The 20,741-nt window shown below is 40.9% G+C and overlaps 1 protein-coding gene across 7 annotated transcripts in view; it reads right to left on the reverse strand.

Annotated features, from left to right (window-relative positions):
- The window catches only part of ENOX1 (ecto-NOX disulfide-thiol exchanger 1), a 359,770-nt gene that overhangs the window by 131,639 nt on the left and 207,390 nt on the right, over nucleotides 1-20,741 (reverse strand). For all 7 annotated transcript variants that reach the window (XM_042460210.1, XM_042460212.1, XM_042460215.1 and 4 more), the window contains one exon: nucleotides 4,196-4,408. In XM_042460210.1, the coding sequence (XP_042316144.1) occupies nucleotides 4,196-4,408 (213 nt within the window). The remainder of the gene's footprint in view (nucleotides 1-4,195; nucleotides 4,409-20,741) is intronic.

A 20,741-nucleotide genomic window follows, 5' to 3' on the forward strand; every position in this document is an offset into this window, starting at 1 on the left:
CTTTCTCCTCACCTTCCCACCAGGGCCCTCCGTTCTGGTAGTCAAGGTCTGCTGTCTCAGCCCAGGATTTCCTCTGCCCCATCCCGGATTCGCCCCTTTTCACTTGCTGCCCCTCACTCCTGGAACCTTCTTCCTCCACAAGCAAGAGCCATCACTTCTTTAACCAGCTTCAAAACGGAGCTGAAAACCATCCTATTCAGAGAAGCCTTCCCAGGCATCGCATAATTGTCGCTTACTATCTGATGTTCTGTTGTTGGCTGTTTATCGATCCATTTCCTGTATTCCTATGTACTGTATATGTATTATCCTACTTGTGATTATGTATTTTCCCTGGATAATGATTAACCATCCATTATGAAGCCTTGCCCTCCCTCCAGTCCATCTGCCTTGGTCCAGGCCTCGGAGGTTGAGAGGAACTGCTGGACCTCTTACCCTTTCTCGTCACCACTCCCTTCTCCTTCTGTATCATGTCTTTTTTAGATTGTAAGCCTGAGGGCAGGGAACCGTCTAACTAAAAAGATTGCATGTACAGCGCTGTGTAAATTTACAGCGCTTCATAAATAAAGGTTAATCAGTCAGTCAGTATGCCTTGAAAGCACACAACATATGTCAATCAATTAATTAATTAATCAATCAATCAGTCAGAAATGCCACAAAGGCACAGAACAAGAACATATATCAATGATTAACCATCCATTATGAAGCCTTGCCCTCCCTCCAGTCCATCTGCCTTGGTCCAGGCCTCGGAGGTTGAGAGGAACTGCTGGACCTCTTACCCTTTCTCGTCACCACTCCCTTCTCCTTCTGTATCATGTCTTTTTTAGATTGTAAGCCTGAGGGCAGGGAACCGTCTAACTAAAAAGATTGCATGTACAGCGCTGTGTAAATTTACAGCGCTTCATAAATAAAGGTTAATAATAATAATAATAATAATAATAATAAATAACTGTCTATAAATATACTCAAGTATGATCTGAAATTTACTTAGAGTCTTGATACTGCAACCCAAACTCAGGGATCTCTGGTCCACATGACAATGCACCCAACTCCCATGCATAGGGCTTGTCCATCATCTTCCCAATTGGGATTTATTTATGCAACATTCTTTTTTCCCCTTTATTTTTTCTCTTCCATTTTAAAAATAGCTTTACTAACTATAAAGGTGTTAGCTTTATGTTTATCTCACCAGAAAAGAGTGCCTCAAAGGAAATCTCCAGAGAAAAAGAGGCTACATGCAAGTGTCTGTATTTTGACAGGCCCCAGTAAAAGAATGAGTTGTACTGATGTACTGGGACTTTACACTTTGGCAACTTTATGATGCTCCTTTCTTTGCATGAAATCTACGAAGAGCCATACTTGTTTTAGGCAGCCTTTTTCTATAGCAATGGCAATGGATTATTGTATCATAGTGGCCTTGTTTTTGAAGATGAACAATTTGTGGTAAGACAGGTGCCTGAAATGCTTGCCTTGGGATAAGAGCCTTCCATGCTACTCAGTGCACTGTGTGTGTGTGTGCTTGCTTGCTGCTTCTGCCACTCAGTGCTCAGCATCTATCATTCACCCCTGCCCTGTTAAATTCCTGTGGCTTTGCGGCTAACTGTACAGAAAAACCCCTTTTCATTCATCATAATTTCCTAGTCTCAGCATCTATCCTTCTGAAATTTGCAGGGTTTTGGCCTAGGAATACCACTATGAGATTTGCCATTTTCATACAAACAACCAAAGAGGAGAATATGAGAAAGTGAGCCACTTCCCTCTCCAATTTAGACACTTCACTTATTTACACACACACACCACTGTATCTCGTCTTCTAAATTTTGCATTGGGTTAGGCACATTCTTTATTGCGAACCCTGCAACTGTAAAGTCCAGTCTTGCACAGTGCACCCTGCAGCTATAAATCTGAAGTCTGATAGGTTCAGTTACCATGTGTGTATGTGTGTGTTGTGTGACTTCAAGTTGTTTCTGATTTATGGCAATCCTGTCATGGGGTTTTCTTGGCAAGATTTGTTCAGAGTAGGTTTGCCATTGCCTTCACCTGAGGCTGAGAGAGCGTGACTTGCCCAAGGTCACCCAGTAGGTTCACGGCTGAGCTATAGTTCAACACTCAAACCACTACACCACACTTGCCCCTTCCTCAACTTAAGGAACATGTATCCTTGTAAATTTTATCCAATTTCATCATTAATTAATTAATTAATTTTTTAAAAAAACTGATATGCCCAAACTCCAGAAGAAGAAACTTCTGTGGCCTACAAACTGAATTCTCTTCAAACAAAGAGAAAGAAATGTTATAGCTTTTTGTTGAATTATACTGACAGTCAATATCAATATAAGTCAATGGGAAGAAGAAAGATTTGGATTTCCAAATTGTGATTTGGACTTCAGTCTGAGTCAAATCAGGTGTCCTGTGACCTAATCCAAAACTTGTGGTTAGTGCACACCCTCAAACTATAAGCAACTGTGCCCACATGCATTTCTAGCCCTCACATAAGAAATCTAATTTGGGGCTTCATGACACCTGCTGTTTTCAAAGAAATGATTGTATTTCATCTGGTTTTTTTGTTATGTAGCTATGTACATTCTGTTCTTCAATACTAGTAAATATTTCATATTTAATCATGCCATATGAAATTTTTGCACATTAGATTCTGAAAGGCATATTTCAACATAAATAAAACACCACTCTAATGATCGTTGCTCATAACTAACTGGATCCAAACTATTTCTCACACAGTCTGAGAAAAGTAAAGCTGGCATTCATTTTTTTCTTCAGTCGGACTATGAACTGTACATTTTCATAATTAAAATAGCAAAAATATACATTTTTATTATAAAAAAGAAAAACAATCCACCAGACAATTATTCTGATTATTGTTTTATGAGGAAAGCCCATTAAGGTAACAAAACTGATTATATTTTGTCCAGAGAAAAACTGCCAGCACTAAATATTAGAGCGAGCTTGTCTGCCAAGTGAACATTTGCAGAAAATCAGTGGAATGATGTTCCTGCCAAAAATTATGTAGCAATTCCTCCTTTTTTTCCTGGAGGCTGCCTAAGAAAATGAGTACATCTGCATGCAATGTATAATTTATATATTAAAAAGTTTTCTATTTATTTATCTGATTTTTCCCACCTCTCATTTTGGGAAGGATCCCCATGCTGCTTATATAAAATAGTTGTTTTGATGTTTATTGTCGCTGTTGTTGTTTTGTTACATGCTGACAAGTCAATTTCAACTACTTTCAATAACCCTATGACTGAGAGACCTCCAAGAGTCCCGTCAAGCATTATCTCTTGTTTCACTTTGAATTGCATCATCATAGAGTTTTCAATGTAAAAGGCATTCAGGAATGCTTTATCATTGCCACCTACTGTGCAGTACTAACTCCTTTAGTTAGCTATGGTGCCACTGCTGTTGCCTCTGAGAGATCCTCTCCCAGTGGCAGCTACCGCTACTTCTGCTGCCCCATAGCTGTTTGGCACATTTGGTCTAGCTCCTCAGCAAGAGCCTGTCTGATGTAGGAGATCCTACCAGCAGCAGTACTACACTCAGCATATAATCTTACTTCACTGGAGTATGCAACTCCACCACCACAGAAAGGCAGTGCCAAGGTAGGATGCTGCATTAACACTGGGACAATTTTTGCCTCTCCCTTGGAATACAGGCCTTTTAACTCTTTAAGGGAAGAGAGGAAGAAGCCAGATGTAACATGTGGGTCTCAGAACAGCTGCTGGACCTTCTCACTCTTCCACAAGATGGTGGATTTTATTGCTTCCCTGTTTTTCTAGTTTAAAAAACCCCTAACAAACCACACACTGGAAACTGTGAAAATGTGTGCTCTTTTGAATGAAGTTCCACAAAATATTATGCATTTTTATAGCAACAGGATATAATTTATTGATAATCTAATTAATTAATCCCAGCCTAAAAACAAACGAGAAAGACTATTGCCTTGCCAATTTTTGCACAATTATATTACAGCAATCTATTTACAAAAGAAAGGAAGAAAGAACTACAACTTTGCTCACCTTGAGATGTAATACCTTAAGGATGGTCCTTGTTCTTTCAAAGTGCCATGGGATGTGAACAGGACTATGTCACAACTACTTACCCTCATGGTTTAAAAGAAGATAAACAACCACCATCAATTAACACAACACCAACAACAACACGGGACTAATGGTTTACTTACATTGTGTGAGGATCCCTGTTAAGGCATTTTTAAAATTTTCCTTGGCTTGCTCCATCTCTTGTTCATGAGTTGCTTTTTCATTCATGAGTCGTCGGACGTGGCTATTTGCTGACTGCACCATTGAATAGAACTGGTTGGCAGTACGGCGGTTCACCTCGCCTCGCTCTATCCAGGTAAGTAACACTGTAATGGCCTCTGAAAACTTGCTGTCATCTAGAACAATCAATTCAAGAAGTTTAATTTATGGTCACATTCTTTCTACTATGAATACACTTTGGCCTTATGAATTAATAGTCTCATAAATAATGTTTACGATATATCTTATACTAGAGTTCACTTTACATCCTAACATAAAACTTTATAAATTGCTCTCCAAAGCCCTGATTATCATGAATCTTGTAAAATGTTGTGGCTTGCATTTTCATTCACTCTTTACACTGTTCCAGCAATATGAAGCAGCTTCACTCTGGGAATAATTAAACGTTAAGTGTTATTAAGGCACCCACCACTACCAGCACCAAACTATGACTTAAAAAACATTAATATCATCTCTATATTGCCTTTCATGAGCTTTGCAGAAACATCCATGCAACCAGGGTGTCTGCAGGTTGGTAGATTTGGCATTATCCAACTGTAGCTCTTCTACATGCAAAACTAGAATTTAGTTTTGGAGTTGGTTGGTTGGTTGGGAGAATAACACTTTTTCTTTCTTTGGGTTGGGAAAAGTGTTACATGTTAGGCCGAGGAAGAGCAGTGCTAAGATGATCTACATGTGTGGTGGTTGTGCCATTTTTCTAAAAAAAGTTACATTTCCTTTAGTCTAAAAAGATGCACATGAATCACAAGAGAATAATAATTTCATAACATCATTATGTAAATGCAACAGTACAAGGGAGTGAGAACAATGGCAACATGATGGAAGGTGCAGACCCCTGCAGATGAAGTGACACCACACCACCTTCCTCTTCCTTAATGTAGCCCTTCTTTTTTGGTGGCAAAGGGATCAGCTCCACTAGGAGGCAACCAAGAGCAGACAGATCTCTGAGCAGACTTGGCCTGTGTCGTCATTTTCAAGGACCCCCTATTTGCTGTGACACCCCCCCAACTGATCAGAGTGGGATGATCCAGGTGTCATCAGGATGTCTCAGTGCCCTACCTGGGGCTTGGCCTCTGTGGGCGGCCATAGCCATAGTGCCGGAATCAGATACCATTGCAGTGAGAACAAAGAGTATGTGTACTGGGACTGTGCACGGCAGCTCAGCATGGTCAGTCTTCCCACAAAAGGTTGCTGGTGCAGCTTCTGCAGCAGAACTTGCACCAGCATCCTAGTGTGGGAAGAGTAGTAGCGCTGAGTCACTGTGGCCAATCCCAGTAGCTGAGCGGAGCCTGTTTGCATACTGCAAGGAAGCCTTCCATTCCTTCTTCATGGTCAGGTAGTCCCTCCTCTGGTGCACTGGGCTGTGTTGGAACATAGTGAGCAAGCCACCCTGAAGTTGTAGCTGGTGGCAGCAGTCCAGTGCCTCTGCCCTCAGCTTTGTTTACTAACTTACTGATGAAAACATGAGAAAGCTTACAGCAGGGAGTCAAAATAGCAGGAGGATGGAACTTGGCCTAATAGGGCAGGGAAACTGTAGCTGGTAAATCCTGCTATGGCAATACAGAAGACAGCAGAGACCATAAGATTTTAATACCTTTCTATATTGCTGTAGACCAGTGCTTCTCAACCTGTGGGCTGCGACCCCTTTGGGGGTTGAACGGCTCTTCCACAGGGGTCACCTAAGACCATCAGAAAACACATATTTCCGTTGGCCTTAGGAACCGAGACACTGTTCCTTTTATGGTTGAGGGTCACCACAACATGAGGAACTGTATTAAAGGGTCACAGCATTAGGAAAGTTGAGAACCACTGCTGTAGACAAAGCTCTGTTGTAGTAGCATACTATGTAACAGTTAAAACAGAGTGTGTGCCTTCAAGTCATTTCTGGCATACCACAACTCTAAGGTGACACTATCAAGGGTTTTCTTGGCCAGATTTGTTCAGAAGGGGTTTGCTACTGCTTTACCCTATGCTTCACAGCACCCAGTGGGTTTCCATTCCCCCCACCAAGACTCAGTCCAATACTAACCACTATACCACAGTGGCTCCAAGGTATACCTATGCTTGTATTGAGTTCTTGATTAACAAAATGATAACCCATCTAAGCTTCTTCTCCTGTCTTACAGTGCTCTAGGTTACATCTACATGAAGTGGTAAAATAATGTATTTCCTTCCAAGCCAATGGTGCCAGTCTCCTGGAAGGACAATGGCTGCCATTGTCAGTCAACTGGCTCATGTATGGGTTTGTGTGTGTGTGTAGCATAGATCATGACATACACGTAGCAACAGGCAGGAATACATATTATAATTTGAATGTATACTTTTAATTTTTCTAGTTGTTTTATGTCACAACTATTAGCATTATTTTCAGTGGTGTATGGGAATTACAATTTATGAGTAACATTAGTCCAAGAAAACATTACTAAAGATTCTTCATGGTATGAAATGGGAGGAGGTAAATGGGAGAGAGGGTGACACCATGAGTTACCACACTGGGTGACACCAACCCTAGGGATGCCACTGGCAACAGGACCCATTCATTTTATTTCTTGAGTACAATATTAGAGGCAAGAAGAACATTTGACCGGATTTGATGTCAGTGGTGCTGAACAGAAGCCCAGATGAAAGCTTTACGGCTCAACAGGATCATGTGCCCCACAAACTAGTAAGGTCCTGCCTGGATCTAAAAACCCACAGATTCTTCCTAGTCAGACTGCATGGAGGCCCTATTTGATCTTACTGAACCATCATCTGATTCATACCTTATTCCTACCTCAAGGTTCTCAGTGCCCTTTTACTTTGAGACTAAGATGCTACAGGTTCCCTTTGCCTATTGACATTCCAAACTAACATGGCTATGTCTTTGAATTTAGTGCCTTTTTACTTAAGGTCTCCTGGACACTTAGATTTTATACCTAGTTCAGTTTGTGCCCAGATTATGCATCAATACATGTCTGAAAGTCCCCCAAAAGGGGCACATCAATACTTTTTTTGTATCCAACATTTCCTAAGTGTGCTATATGCCTGTTTGATTTAATTGGATAAAACTAAATGCAAGTTTCAAGCATTCTCAAATGTTAGATTTCCTCCACAGGTGACTATAACGGCCATAGTTGATTCTGCTTGATTCTAGGTCAGCCATAAGATAATATAGACATATAATATTTTGCTGCTAATGAACAGCTTTACAGGAGGTCTTGTGAACAGAGCTGCAGCCTGCATTTCAGTCAGTCCAGATTGCTGGATGTGCCTAAAAGCAATCAGTGCTTTTGATTTCCGCCACTTGCTGAAGCAAATGTAGTAAATTAAAATCATAAGGATCAGGAAATACATTTTAACGTTATTATACAACAAAATAAGGAAATACCATCTTAGAAAGCATTATTCATTTGTTTGAAATTAGAATAAAAACTTTAACCAAACTTACTTTATTGTCTAGGAACATTCCCTGATTGCTTTCAGTGGCATCCCCACCACAAGGATCACCTGGTGCGTGGGACATGTCGGGGGGGGGGGCTAATAAATTAATAAACTTTGATGTGGTCTCTCTGTTCACCAAAGTCCCCATAAAGGACACTATGCCACTCACCCGACAAATTTTCAAAAGGACATCACAGCCCTCTTTGAACATTGCATAATCACAAGCTATTCCCAGTGGGACAATGAGTTCTATGAGCAGAGAGATGGGATACCCATGGGAAGCTCTCTGAGCCCTGTGATAGCAAATTTTTTCATGGAACACTTACATGTACACCTAGAAACAGCATCAGAAAAACCAACTATATGGATGACACTTTCACCATTTGGAGCCATGGAGAACTGACTCTGTCTTTCAACCATCTGAGAAACATCCACCCCAACATCCTCCTGCTGGGGGGGAGGTGAGAAGGGGAAAAGGAAATGAACATTACCATTCTTAGATGTCCCGGTAATCTGCAAACCAAACCAACAGTTGGGCCACATAGTATACAGAAAACCTACACACATGGACACAAGAATTCCAACCATCACCCGGGACAAAAAGGAGCACAATGAAAACCCTGGTAGACCACACAAAAAGGATCTGTGAACCCCAGTTCCTGGAAGATGATTTGAAGCACCTAAACTGGGCTCTACAGATTAATGATTACTCCAGCTCAGACATCAAAAGAGCTGCCAGACCCAGAAAAAAGCACAGAAATGGAGACAACAGCCGCCCAAAGGGAAGGTATTTTTTACCATACATCAAAGGAGTCACAGACAGAATAGGGAAACTGATGAAGAAACACAATCTCCAAGTGATCTACAGACCAACCAAGAAAATCTAGCAAATGCTGTGCTCAGCAAAAGACAGGAGAGACCCTCTTATGGCTGCAGGAGTTTACCACATACAGTGCAGCTGTGGGCAAGTCTACATAGGGACCACTAAACGCAGCATCCAAACATGAATCAAACAACAAGAGACACATTGCAGGCTGAGCCAGCCAGAAAAATCACAGGGAAAAAAGCAGAACACATCATAAACCAACCTTGGCATAGAAAGCTATTTGAAAACACTGAAATTCTGGACCATGCCAGCAACTATCAGGTCAGAATGCACAGTTAGTCTATTGAAATCCACAAACACCTGGATAACTTCAACAAGAAAGAAGAAGCACTGAAAGTAAACAAAGCTTGGCTACCAGTTCCGAAGAACACCAAAATCAAGATTCAGTTGGTAGACTGGGCGAAAAGGATCTGTGAAAACCACTTCTGTAAAATGGATTGCAGCACCTTGACTGGGCTCTACAGGCTAATGGTAATTCCAGCTCAGACATCAGACGGGCTTTCAGAGCCAAAAAAACAGAGGACTGAAGACAAACAACCACCCAAAGGGAAAGTATTTTTACCATACATCAAAGGAGCCACCGACAGATTAGGCAAACTGGTGAGGAAACACAACCTCCAAATGATCTATAAACCAACCAAGAAAATCCAGCAAATGCTGTGCTCAGCGAAGGACAGGAGAAACCCTCTTGTGGCCGCAGGAGTTTACCGCATTCCATGCAACTGTGGACAAGTCTACATAGGGACCACCAAAAGCAGTGTCCAAACACAAATCAAGGAACATGAGAGACACTGCAGACTGGGTCAGCCAGAAAAATCAGCAGTAGTAGAACATGTTATAAACCATCCTGGGCATAAAATGCTTTTTGAAAACACTGAAATTCGGGACCATACCAACAACTATCAGGTTTCTAGAAGTCTATTGCGACCAAGGAGATTGCTTACAATGGTGGGAGAAATCCTGTGAATTTCACAAAATTGTTTCTCAGGCTGTATATTAGGCAAAGCAGGCGGGGATAAATGGGAGAGAAAGGAATGGTTTCCAAGTATCCCTTCACTGCCATCACAAGGTCTTTTCCTGGAATCCTCTTTAAGGTGCAAAGGGAGGCAGATTAAAGCTTTTCAGGCAAGACAGAGGTGCAGGGTGAAAGAGGCCAATGGTCAGCTTCCTAGAGAGGCAGGGATGTTAATGAGGGAGGACACCCAAGTAGACCACAAGCTGAACATGAGTTAATAATGCGATGCGGCAGCTAAAAAAAATGCGCTTTTAGGCTGTATCAATAGAATTATAGTGTCTAGATCAAGGGAAGTAATAGTGCCACTCTGTTCCGCTTTGGTAAGGTCCCACCTGGAATACTCTTTCCAGTTCTGGGCACGACAATTCAAAAAGGATGTTGAGAAACTTGAGTGTGTTCAAAGAATGGCAACTAAAATAGTGAAGGTTCTGGAAACCATGCCCTATGAGGAACAACTTAGGGAACTGGGGATGCTTAGCCGGGAGAAGAAAAGGTTAAGAGATAATATGATTGCCCTGTTTAAATATTTGAAGGGATGTCATAATGAGGAGGGAGCAAGCTTGTTTTCTGCTGCTCCAGAGAACAGGACCTGGAACAATTGATGCAAGCTACAGGAAAAGAGATTCCACTTAAACATTAGGAGGAACTTCCTAACAGTAAGGACTGTTTGACCGTGGAACACATTCCCTCATAGAGTGGTGGAGTCTCCTTCCTTGGAGGTCTTTAAGCAGAGGCTGGATGGCCATCTGTCGGGGATGCTTTGATTTTTCTTGCTTGGCAGGGGTTGGACTGGATGGCCCTTGTGGTCTCTTCCAACTCTATGATTCTATCAGATCAGAATGCACAGAGAAGCCATTAAAACCCACAAAAACCTGGACAACTTCAACAGGAAAGAAGAAACTCTCAAAGTAAACAAAGTTTGGCTACCAGTCCTGAAAAAATATCAAAATTAAGACCCACCAAGATGCAAATGAAAACCACCCAAGATCAGGGTTTTAGACAATGGACCACTAATTAAATTGACATATCCTCCTTGCATATCCTCCCACCCCGAGGCCTTGCCATTCAACAACAGAATAATACACAGATTAACATGTAAATCATTCCTCCCAATCTAGAGTCACACAGTGTGTGTGTGTGTGTGTGTGTGTGTACACACCCCACTCACTTCCATGCCTGCATTCTTTGAAGATGCCAGCCACAGATGCCAGTGAAATGTCAGGAATAAACTCTTCTAGAACATGGCCAGATAGCCTATATACCCCTCCTCAAAAAAAAAAAAAAAACACCCTTGTAAACTATGGCCTGTTACACACTGCCAAAATAAAGCTGCTTCAGGTCTCTTTGGAGGTATGCTATTTAAATGATGCATGCATCCTAGGAATCCGGAAGCTGCACCAAAAGCTGCACTCCGGTGCTTAGGAATGGAGTGTGGCTTTGGTGCGACCTCCGGACTCTTAGGACCCATGAATCATTTAAATAGCATACCTCCAAAGAGACCCAAAGCAGCTTTATTTTGGCAGTCTGTAACAGGCCTATGAATCCCTTTTTAAGCAACACTCATGCTCTGAAGTCGGTTCCTTGGTCTATGAGATGTTCCCTTTCAAGAGTGTAATGAGGAAGATTTACTTATTTTTTCTAAAATATTGTCGGGGGGGGAGTATCAAGGCTTCTATTTTTTATAGATCTGTATTTTAAAAATAATTATGATGATTATCATGACACTGGAACTAAAAGAGTAACATATTTGTACCTTAGTAAGAGATACCACTTTTAAAATAACCAGGAATGTGGTACTCACAGCTTAACACAAACACAACATTACTTTTTAAAAATAATGTTCAAGTTCTGGGTGGGATAAATGTGTGCATCTGCAAACACAACAGATTGCAGCTGACAATCTCATTTTAGGAAGAACAAGCCATGCTCACATTTAGTTAAAACCCTATTTTTAACACATTGCTAACAAGCCACATTGGCCTGTGAGCCTATTAACAGTTACCTGGTGGCTTTGTACAAGTACGAAGAACGTCACTGGTTGTGTAATTAGAAGAAACAAGTTGTTAACAATTTAACAAGCACAAGAGGAAAATTATTTATAGTACAACTAGATTATCTAACATGCCTTCTCTTTTAAAATCCTAATTTCATCTTTATTTCTTGCTTTCCACACAGATGAGCCAAATGCCAAGTGGCTTCTTCATGAAATAAATTTCTTTGTTGAGAGTAGAAGGCTGACCCTCCTAAGTATCTGGAAGTTCACCAGGAACCTCAACAGTAAATTAATGTTTTGTCTAAGAAGGTACATAACAGGACCCTATTTTGAAAGCCAGGCTTGGGGTTTTGTTTTGTTTTTAGTCTTTTGCAGACAAGCTGACATTGTTCAAAAATATTACCTCAGAGGAATGACAATAAAAGCATAATGGTTTGTTGCTTAGATAGATGTGCTTGCTAGATATCTTTGCATAATTGCTCTTTTAAAATCCACCATACGCGTGAGTACTTTCTTGCACTGAAAAGTCATTTTTCCCCAACTTTAAAGCATGTTTTAGAGAAATTACTGCTGTGATGACAGCTCGTCAATTACTCAAACACACACATATTATGGGAAGCTGCACTTATGTCTTGTAAAGAAGGACTTGTCTTAAAAGCTATGATGTATATCTTTGAACATCATCAGTTTATCAATGTCAGCCAGCTGGATGTCCATTGTAAATTATCCTTACGAGTTTTTGATCCTCAGGGCTTCAAATTTGCAGGCAGACGCTCTCAATCTACAAGGATCCGCAAGGAAATAAAAAAGGATATTGGCCTTGCTCAGAATTGTGATGTCCTCCATGCATGCATCTTGGGAATGTGTTATAGGGAGGAGAGAGCTACTCCTGAAGAGCCCTCACATTTTTTGAGATCTAATGTCTCTACATGGAAATTGGATCTCAAGCTTGGACACCACATGCGTAATCCTGGTGCCCCTTTCAGAGTGTGTATGGGATCTACCATATACATTTATTTATTTCAAGTGTTTCTGTATGACTTCCCCAACCTACCAGGGCTCCCGAGGCAATTAACAAGTAAAAACCAATTAAAACAGTACAAAGATTAAAGTATTTTTAAAATATATTAAAATAATACCTAAAAACTCCTAAAAGCAGTCTAAAAACAATCCTAAAATCCAGTTCTGAAACACTTAAAACTGAAATTTTAACAGTGAGTGGGCACACCACTGAGAGCAATCGGAATATTCCTAGGCAACCTGGTTAAATTTTTCATTACAATTTCAAACAAATGAGTAATGCTTTCCAAGTTGGCATTTCCTTCTTTTATTGAATAATCAAGTTAGAATATACTTCCTGATCATTATGGGGTTTTTTTTTTTAAATAATGTGTTTGCTTGAGCTGTTTTAGTTTACATTATTTGCTTCAGCAAGTAATGGAAATCAAAAACACAGGTTGCTTTTAGGCACATCCAGCAATCTGGACTGCAGAAATGCAGGCTGCAGCTCAGTTCACACAGACCTCCTGTAAACCTTAAAAGAGATGGGGCCAACCTACTAAGAATCATGTCGCTGTACAGAAGGTCCTGGACTATAATTCCCAGTAGCCCTTGCCAGTGCAGCCAATGTTGAGGAATGCTGAGCACTACAATTTGACTGTATGTAGCTTGTTTTCCATCCATTATATATAAGAATAAATTATACACGAACCAACCCATTGATTCCTATTTACTTATTTTATCTAAGGCCCTTAGGGTTGCCACAAGTCAGAATGCATGGTCTAAGCCCTGATTCTGGCATGTACAGTCCGGATGACATCTGGTCAGTTCAGCACCAAACCCCCTTTATGAAAGATTAAAATAACTAATCTTTTGCTCCAGATTTTCCCGCAAGAGCTCAGTCCCTCTATTATGGGACCAAATGGCTGTTTACCACACATCCCATTGTGCCACTTGGCACAGCTGTCTGCATGGCAAATCACTTGCTCTGAGGTCAGAACAAGAGGCACAGCCATGTGATTGACACCGGGTGCCTCTTTCTGACCTCAGAATGAGGGACCCACTGCACTGACAGCTGTGGCAGGTAGCACAGCAGGACACCTGTGCAATCAGCTGCCCCATGTCAGAATGGAAGTGCCCAGGTAATGGGGGAGATCAGATCAGCTCTGGGTCAGAATATCTGGGCTGTTCCCAGAGTTTTCTGGCTCATGCAGACATCACCTAACTACTATTTGTAAGCCGCTTTGAGAGCATTTCTAAAGAGCGTCATATAAATACAATAAATAAATAAATATTATATTTCCTGCCTTTCCTTCAAGCAGCTCAAAGCAGCATACACTATTCTTCCCCTCATCATTTTATTTCCACAACAAAACTGCAGGGGAGGCTAAATTGAGTGGATCAGGGGAAGCTAGACTGAGAGTGGTCAGTGAGCTTTATGGCTGAGTGGGAATTTGAACTTTACTCTTCGCAGTCGTAGCATAACTCTCTCAAGTGCTACACTATACAGTCCAACTAATAAAATAATAATATTTTTTTATTTCTATCCTGCTTTTTGCCAAGCAATCAAAGCGGCGTACAACAAGTTAAAATACAACCATATTTACATAGTACCCCTCCTTAAAACAAGATTAAACAGTATAAGATTAAAAACTACATATTAAAAACCAACTAATCCAAAAAATAATCATCATGGGCAGAGTTCACTAGATGGGAAGTCTTATTTGTGTCAGAGTATTTTATTCCAGAAAGGTCTGCCGGAAGAGATCCATCTTAATGGCCTTTTTAAAGCTTTCTAGATTGGTAATTTGATGGATCTCGTCCGGCAGGCCATTCCATAAATTGGGAACGGCTGCAGAAAATGTCCTCTGGGAGGTTGCCATCAACCTGGTCTTTAAGGTTTGTAATAAATTCCTCCCAGAGGACCTGAGTGTACAGGGCAGATTGTATGGAAGCAGGCGATCCTTTAGATAGGTTGGGCCCGAGCCATGTAGGGCTTTAAAGGTGATAACCAACACCTTGTACTGTGCCCGGAAACTGATAGGCAGCCAGTGGAGTGACTTCAATATTGGTGTTATATGGTCACTCCTTGCTGTTCCTGTGACTAACCTGGCTTCCATATTCTGTACCAGCTGGAGTCTCCGGCCTAGGCACAAGGGTAGCCCCATGTAGAGCACATTGCAAAAATCAAGTCTTGAGGTTACCAGCACATGTACTCCAGTTTCGAGGTCACCCTGTTCCAGGAAAGGGCGCAGCTGGCATATCAACCGAAGCTGATAACAGGCACTCTTGACCGTCGCATTCACCTGATTCCTCATCTGAAGCGACAGGTCAACTATACATTCTTCAGGGAGCTGAGATTAGCCACATCCTCACACTACATTTTTACTATGAAATGTACGGAGAGTAAAACTATAGAAGAATCCTGCCTCAAACTGCAAGAATAACAAAGGATTGTTTGGTCAGAAAGTGTGGTCATATAGCTTACAGGAATCAACTTTCATTGTGAGTAAGGGACTAACTGTAAAAGAACATCTGTACATATTTGAGTAAAACACAGGTGGGCTGGCCAAACCACTGACCTTGTACATGCAGAATCTTAATTTACATTCTGAACAAGAGAAGAATTTCTTGGTAGTGATAATCAATTTGTAACTCCTGTTCTGAATAATTATGAACTTTTGCAACATCTTGAGCTTTGAGAAACTGTAATCTATCTTTCAGGGAGGAACATAGACTTTAAAATTCTTGGCATATTACCATACATTGCAGAACGACAGAAGAGGTAGTACTCATTCTGTTCAATGGTGAAATACAGTGGGCCCTTGTTATCCACTGGGGTTTGTTCCCAGGACCCCCTAGTCCTTGTGGATACCAAAATCCATGGTTGCTCAAGTCCCATTAAATACAATGACATAGTAAAATGGTGTCCTTTATATAAAATGGCAAAATCAAGGTTTGCTATTTGAAATTCATGCTTTTTTCGAATATTTTCAAGTTGTAGATGCTTGAATCCATAGATAAGGAATCTGTGGATACAGAGGGCTGACTATGTTATTGCACATTTTGGGTGCCACTGTGTCCATACAGACAGGCCAAAGTAAAGCTGCTTCAGGTCACTTTGGAGGTATGCTGCTTAAATGATACATAAGAGGCCAGAAGCTGCGCCAAAGCTACGCTCCAGTCCTTAGGACTGGAGTGTGGCTTTGGCGTGGCTTCTGGACTCTTAGGATGCATGCATCATTTAAAGAGCATACCTCCAAAATGACCCCAAGCAGCTTTATTTTGGCCTGTCTGTATGAGGCCACTATTTCTAGAAATGATGTTATCAGAGACATTTTTTATAATGCCTCTCACATTTTTTCTATAATCTTTTCCTCAATGATAAAATGCAGATTGTAAGCATTGTGTTTGGAGGCATGAGATTCTTGAAAAATAAGATTCTGGATTCACACTAAGCCTGATAGATAAAGAATTCAATGTTACAGTTTCTCCCTTGCAAGCTCCATTCTTCCCTCTCACTTCTCTGCTTCCTTTGCCAGCTTAGTCTATGTACTGCAGATGACTAATTTGTACTTTACCCAGGGCATTCTGAAATATTGGCCTAGATCATCAGATGGATCTGCCAAAAACACTACAGTAAGATCCTTCTCCTTTTTTAGTTGATGCTATGTTGTACATTTGTGATGTTGTGTAAATTATTATTGTTGTAAATCGATCTATAGATTTTGCCTGGATCAAAAATAACTGGCTTTCAAGAGAAGGCCTACAATATAAGTGGAATAGATTTTCTCTTAACTTATCTTTACAGAGCCTATCCCATTTAGTCTTGAAATTCTCATTATCTTCTGCCTGACCTGGGATAAATTTAGGTTACTAGCAGCCATATAAAAAAAATATGAGTCAACTTGTTACAGAAAAGATACTGAACATTAACCAGCCACATAAGAGTATCCTCAGCTGTGAAATGTTTGAGTTTCAGATTGTCTCTCTCATCCCGCTCCATGTTACCCAAATATCCGTAGTTAATGTCTTCTATGCTAGCCCCCACCTATTCATTCAAATTTACAATCTGTTCTCTCTTCAGGGAGCAATACAAGATCTGGCAGAGAGGCAGATTCTGTGGTTTTAGTATTATATGTACACCCATATCCCTAAATATGTATAGGTCGTTCTATGTGATTTATTTTTAAAAGCTGTACATAAAAATCTGTTTGATGCCTCGAGGAACCTTTCATACTTATGATTGTTCCTTTGTAATATTTAGTAGTTACTGTTTCTCTCTCTTTTCTTTACTACCTTGGCCAATGAGGTCTCTAGTTAGACTCACCTTTGAAGCTCACCATCCCACCCCTTCAAGGGCAGTCTGATCACATGTAAATGTGCATGACTAATTAGGATGAAATGTTTATGTACATTTGTACATTATTCCAAATACACATCTATAGTTTGCCTCAACTGGTACGCTGCACATGATCTTGGATCACATGCTGTTGACATGTTGGTTCTGTTGGCTTTCCTTGGCAAAGTGGTATAAAATGTGTGTGGCAGTAGTGTAGTTTAAGGGAATAAGTAAGGAATATACTTTTTCCTGGAACATCCACATGTTGTCTTGGTACATCACTATATAAAATGGTAGTGCATCTTGTAAAAGAACCAATGGCGGGGTACAGACCGCCGCTTTGCGGCGGTCCGCCGCCGCCGCCATTTGCTCCGCGCGGGAGCCGCAGCAGCCAAACCGCGCGGCTCCCGCGCGGAGCAAAAAAGAAGCTCCATTTCGGAGCTTCTTTTTGCGGCGCCTCAATGACGTCGCAAGGCGCCTGGCGCGGACTCGCAACGTCATAGGCGCCGCGACACGTCTGGAAAGCTAATGAGAGTGGTCAGTAGCTTTATGGCTGAGTGGGAATTTGAAAACTTTACCTTCGCAGTCGTAGCAAACTCTCTCAAGTGCTACACTATACATCCAACTAATAAAATAAAATATTTTTTATTTCATCCGCTTTTGCCAAGCAATCAAAGCGGCGTACACAAGTTAAAATACAACCATATTTACATAGTACCTCTCCTTAAAACAAGATTAAACAGTATAAGATTAAAAACACATATTTAAAACCAACTAATCCAAAAAATATCACAGGGGCAAGTTCACTAGATGGGAAGTCTTATTTGTGTCAGAGTATTTTATTCCGAAAGGTCGGCTCGAAGAGATCCTCTTAAGGGCCTTTTAAAGTTTCTAGATTGGTAATTTGATGGACTCGTCCGGCAGGCCATTACCATAAATTGGGAGCGGCTGCAAAAATGTCCTCTGGGAGGTGCCATAACCTGGTCTTTAAGGTTTGTAATAAATTCCCCTCAGAGGACCTGAGTGTACAGGGCGGATGTTATGGAAGCAGGTGATCCCTTAGATAGGTTGGGCCCGAGCCATGTAGGGCTTTTAAAGGTGATAACCAACACTTGTACTGTGCCTGGAAACTGATAGGCAGTCAGTGGTGTGACTTCAATATTGGTGTTATATGTCACTCCATGCTGTTCCTGTACTAACCTGGCTGCCATATTCTGTACCAGTTGGAGTCTCCGCCTAGGCACAAGGGTAGCCCCAGGTAGAGCACATTGCAAAAATCAAGTCTTGAGGTTACCAGCGCATGTACTCCAGTTTGAGGAAAGGGCGCAGCTGGTGTTCAACCGAAGCTGAAACAGGCTCGTCTTTGACTGTCGCATTCACCTGATTCCATCTGAAGCAACAGGTCAACTATACATTCTTCGGGAGCTGAGATTAGCCACATCCCCACACTACATTTTTACTATGAAATGTATGAAGACTAAAACTATAGAAGAATCCTGCCTCAAACTGCAAGAAAACAAGGATTGTTTGGGTCAAAAGTCTGGTCATATAGCTTACAGGAATCAACTTCATTGTAGTAAGGACTAACTGTAAAAGAACATCTTACATATTTGAGTAAAACACAGGTGGGCTGGCCAAACCACTGACCTTGTACATGCGAATCTTAATTTACATCTGAACAAGAGAAGAATTTTCTTGGTAGTGATAAGCAATTTGTAACTCCTGTTCTGAATAATATGACTTTTGCAACATCTTGAGCTTTGAGAAACTGTAATCTATCTTTCAGGGAGAACATAAGACTTTAAAATTCTGGGCACATTACATATTTATATTACCATACATTGCAGAACGACAGAAGAGTAGTACTCATTTGTTCAATGGTGAAATACAGTGGGCCCTTGTTTATCCGCTGGGGTTTGTTTCCAGAACCCTCCCCTCCTTTGGATACCAAAATCCATGGATGCTCAAGTCCCATTAAATACAATGACATAGTAAAATGGTGTCCTTTATATAAAAATGGCAAAACCAAGTTTGCTATTTGAAATTCAGTGCTTTTTTTCGAATATTTTCAAGCTGTAGGTGCTTGAATCCATAGATAAGGAAATCTGGTGGATACAGAGGCTGACATGTTATTGCACACATTTGGGTGCACTGTGTCCATACAGACATGCCAATAAAGCTGCTTCAGGACACTTTGGAGGCATGCGTTATCCCCTCTATTGTAACCGCTCGGATCCCAGTGATTGGGCGGTATAAAATAAACCCTATTATTATTATTATTATTATTTGATGCTTAAATGATGCATAGAGGCCAGAAACTGCGCCAAGCTACGCTCCAGTCCTAGGACTGAGTTGGGCTTTGGCATGGCTTCTGGACCTTAGGATGCATGCATCATTTAAAGAGCATACCTCCAAAATGACCCCAAGCAGCTTATTTGGCCTGTCTGTATGAGGCCACTATTTCTAGAAATGATGTTTATCAGAGACTTATATGCCTCCACATTTTTCATACTTTCCCAATGATAAAAGGCGAATTGTTAAGCAGGTGGAGGCATGAGATCTTGAAAAATAAGATTCTGGACACACAAGCCGAAGATAAAGAATTCAATGTTACAGTTTTCTCCGCAAGCTCCCATTCTTCCCTCTCCCTCGCTTCCTTGCCAGCTTAGTCAGTACTGCAGAACTAATACACCCAGGGCATTCTGAAATATTGGCCAGATCATCAGATGGATCTGCAAAAAACTAACAGTAAAGATCCTTCTCCTTTTTAGTCGATGCTATGTTGTACATTTGTGATGTGTGTTAAATTATTATTGTTTGTAAATCGATCATAGATTTTGCCGGATCAAAAATAACTGGCTTTCAAGAGAAGGCCTACAATAAAGTGAATAGATTTTCTCTTAACTTACTTTACGAGCCTACCCATTTAGTCTTGAAATTCTCATTATCTTTGCTGACCTGGGATAAATTTTAGGTTACTAGCAGCCATATAAAAAATATGGTCAACGTGTACAGAAAAAGATACTGAACATTAACCAGCCACATAAGAGTATCCTCAGCTGTGAAATGTTTGAGTTTCAGATTGTCCTCTCTCATCCGCTCCATGTTACCCAAATACAGTAGTTAATGTCTTCTATGCTAGCCCCACCTACATAAAATTTACAATCTGTTCTCTCTTCAGGGAGCAATACAAGATCTGGCAGAGAGGCAGATTCTGTGGTTTTAGTATTATATGTACACCCATATCCCTAAATATATATAGGTTTGTTCTATGTGATTTATTTTAAAAGCTGTACAAAAAATCTGTTTGATGCCTCGAGGAACCTTCATACTATGATTGTTCCTTTGTAATATTAGTAGTTACTGTTTCTCTCTCTTTTCTTTACTACCTTGGCCAATGAGGTCTCTAGTTAGACTCACCTTTGAAGCTCACCATCCACCCCTTCAAGGGCAGCTGATCACATGTAAATGTGCAGGACTAATTAGGATGAAATGTTTTGTACATTTGTACATTATTCCAAATACACACTATAGTTTGCCTCAACTGGTACGCTGCACATGAATCTGGATCACATGTTGTTGACATGTTGGTTCTGTTGGCTTTCCTTGGCAAAGTGGTATAAAATGTGTGTGGCAGTAGTGTAGTTTTAAGGGAATAAGTAAGGAATATACTTTTTTCCTGGAACACATGTTGTCTTGGTACATCACTAATAAAATGGTAGTGCATCTTGTAAAAGAACCAAGGGCGGGGTAAAGACCACCGTTTGCGGCGGTCCCCAGCCGACGCCTTTTGC

Source organism: Sceloporus undulatus, chromosome 3 (assembly GCF_019175285.1).
Source record: "Sceloporus undulatus isolate JIND9_A2432 ecotype Alabama chromosome 3, SceUnd_v1.1, whole genome shotgun sequence".
NCBI classification, from domain to species: domain Eukaryota; kingdom Metazoa; phylum Chordata; class Lepidosauria; order Squamata; family Phrynosomatidae; genus Sceloporus; species Sceloporus undulatus.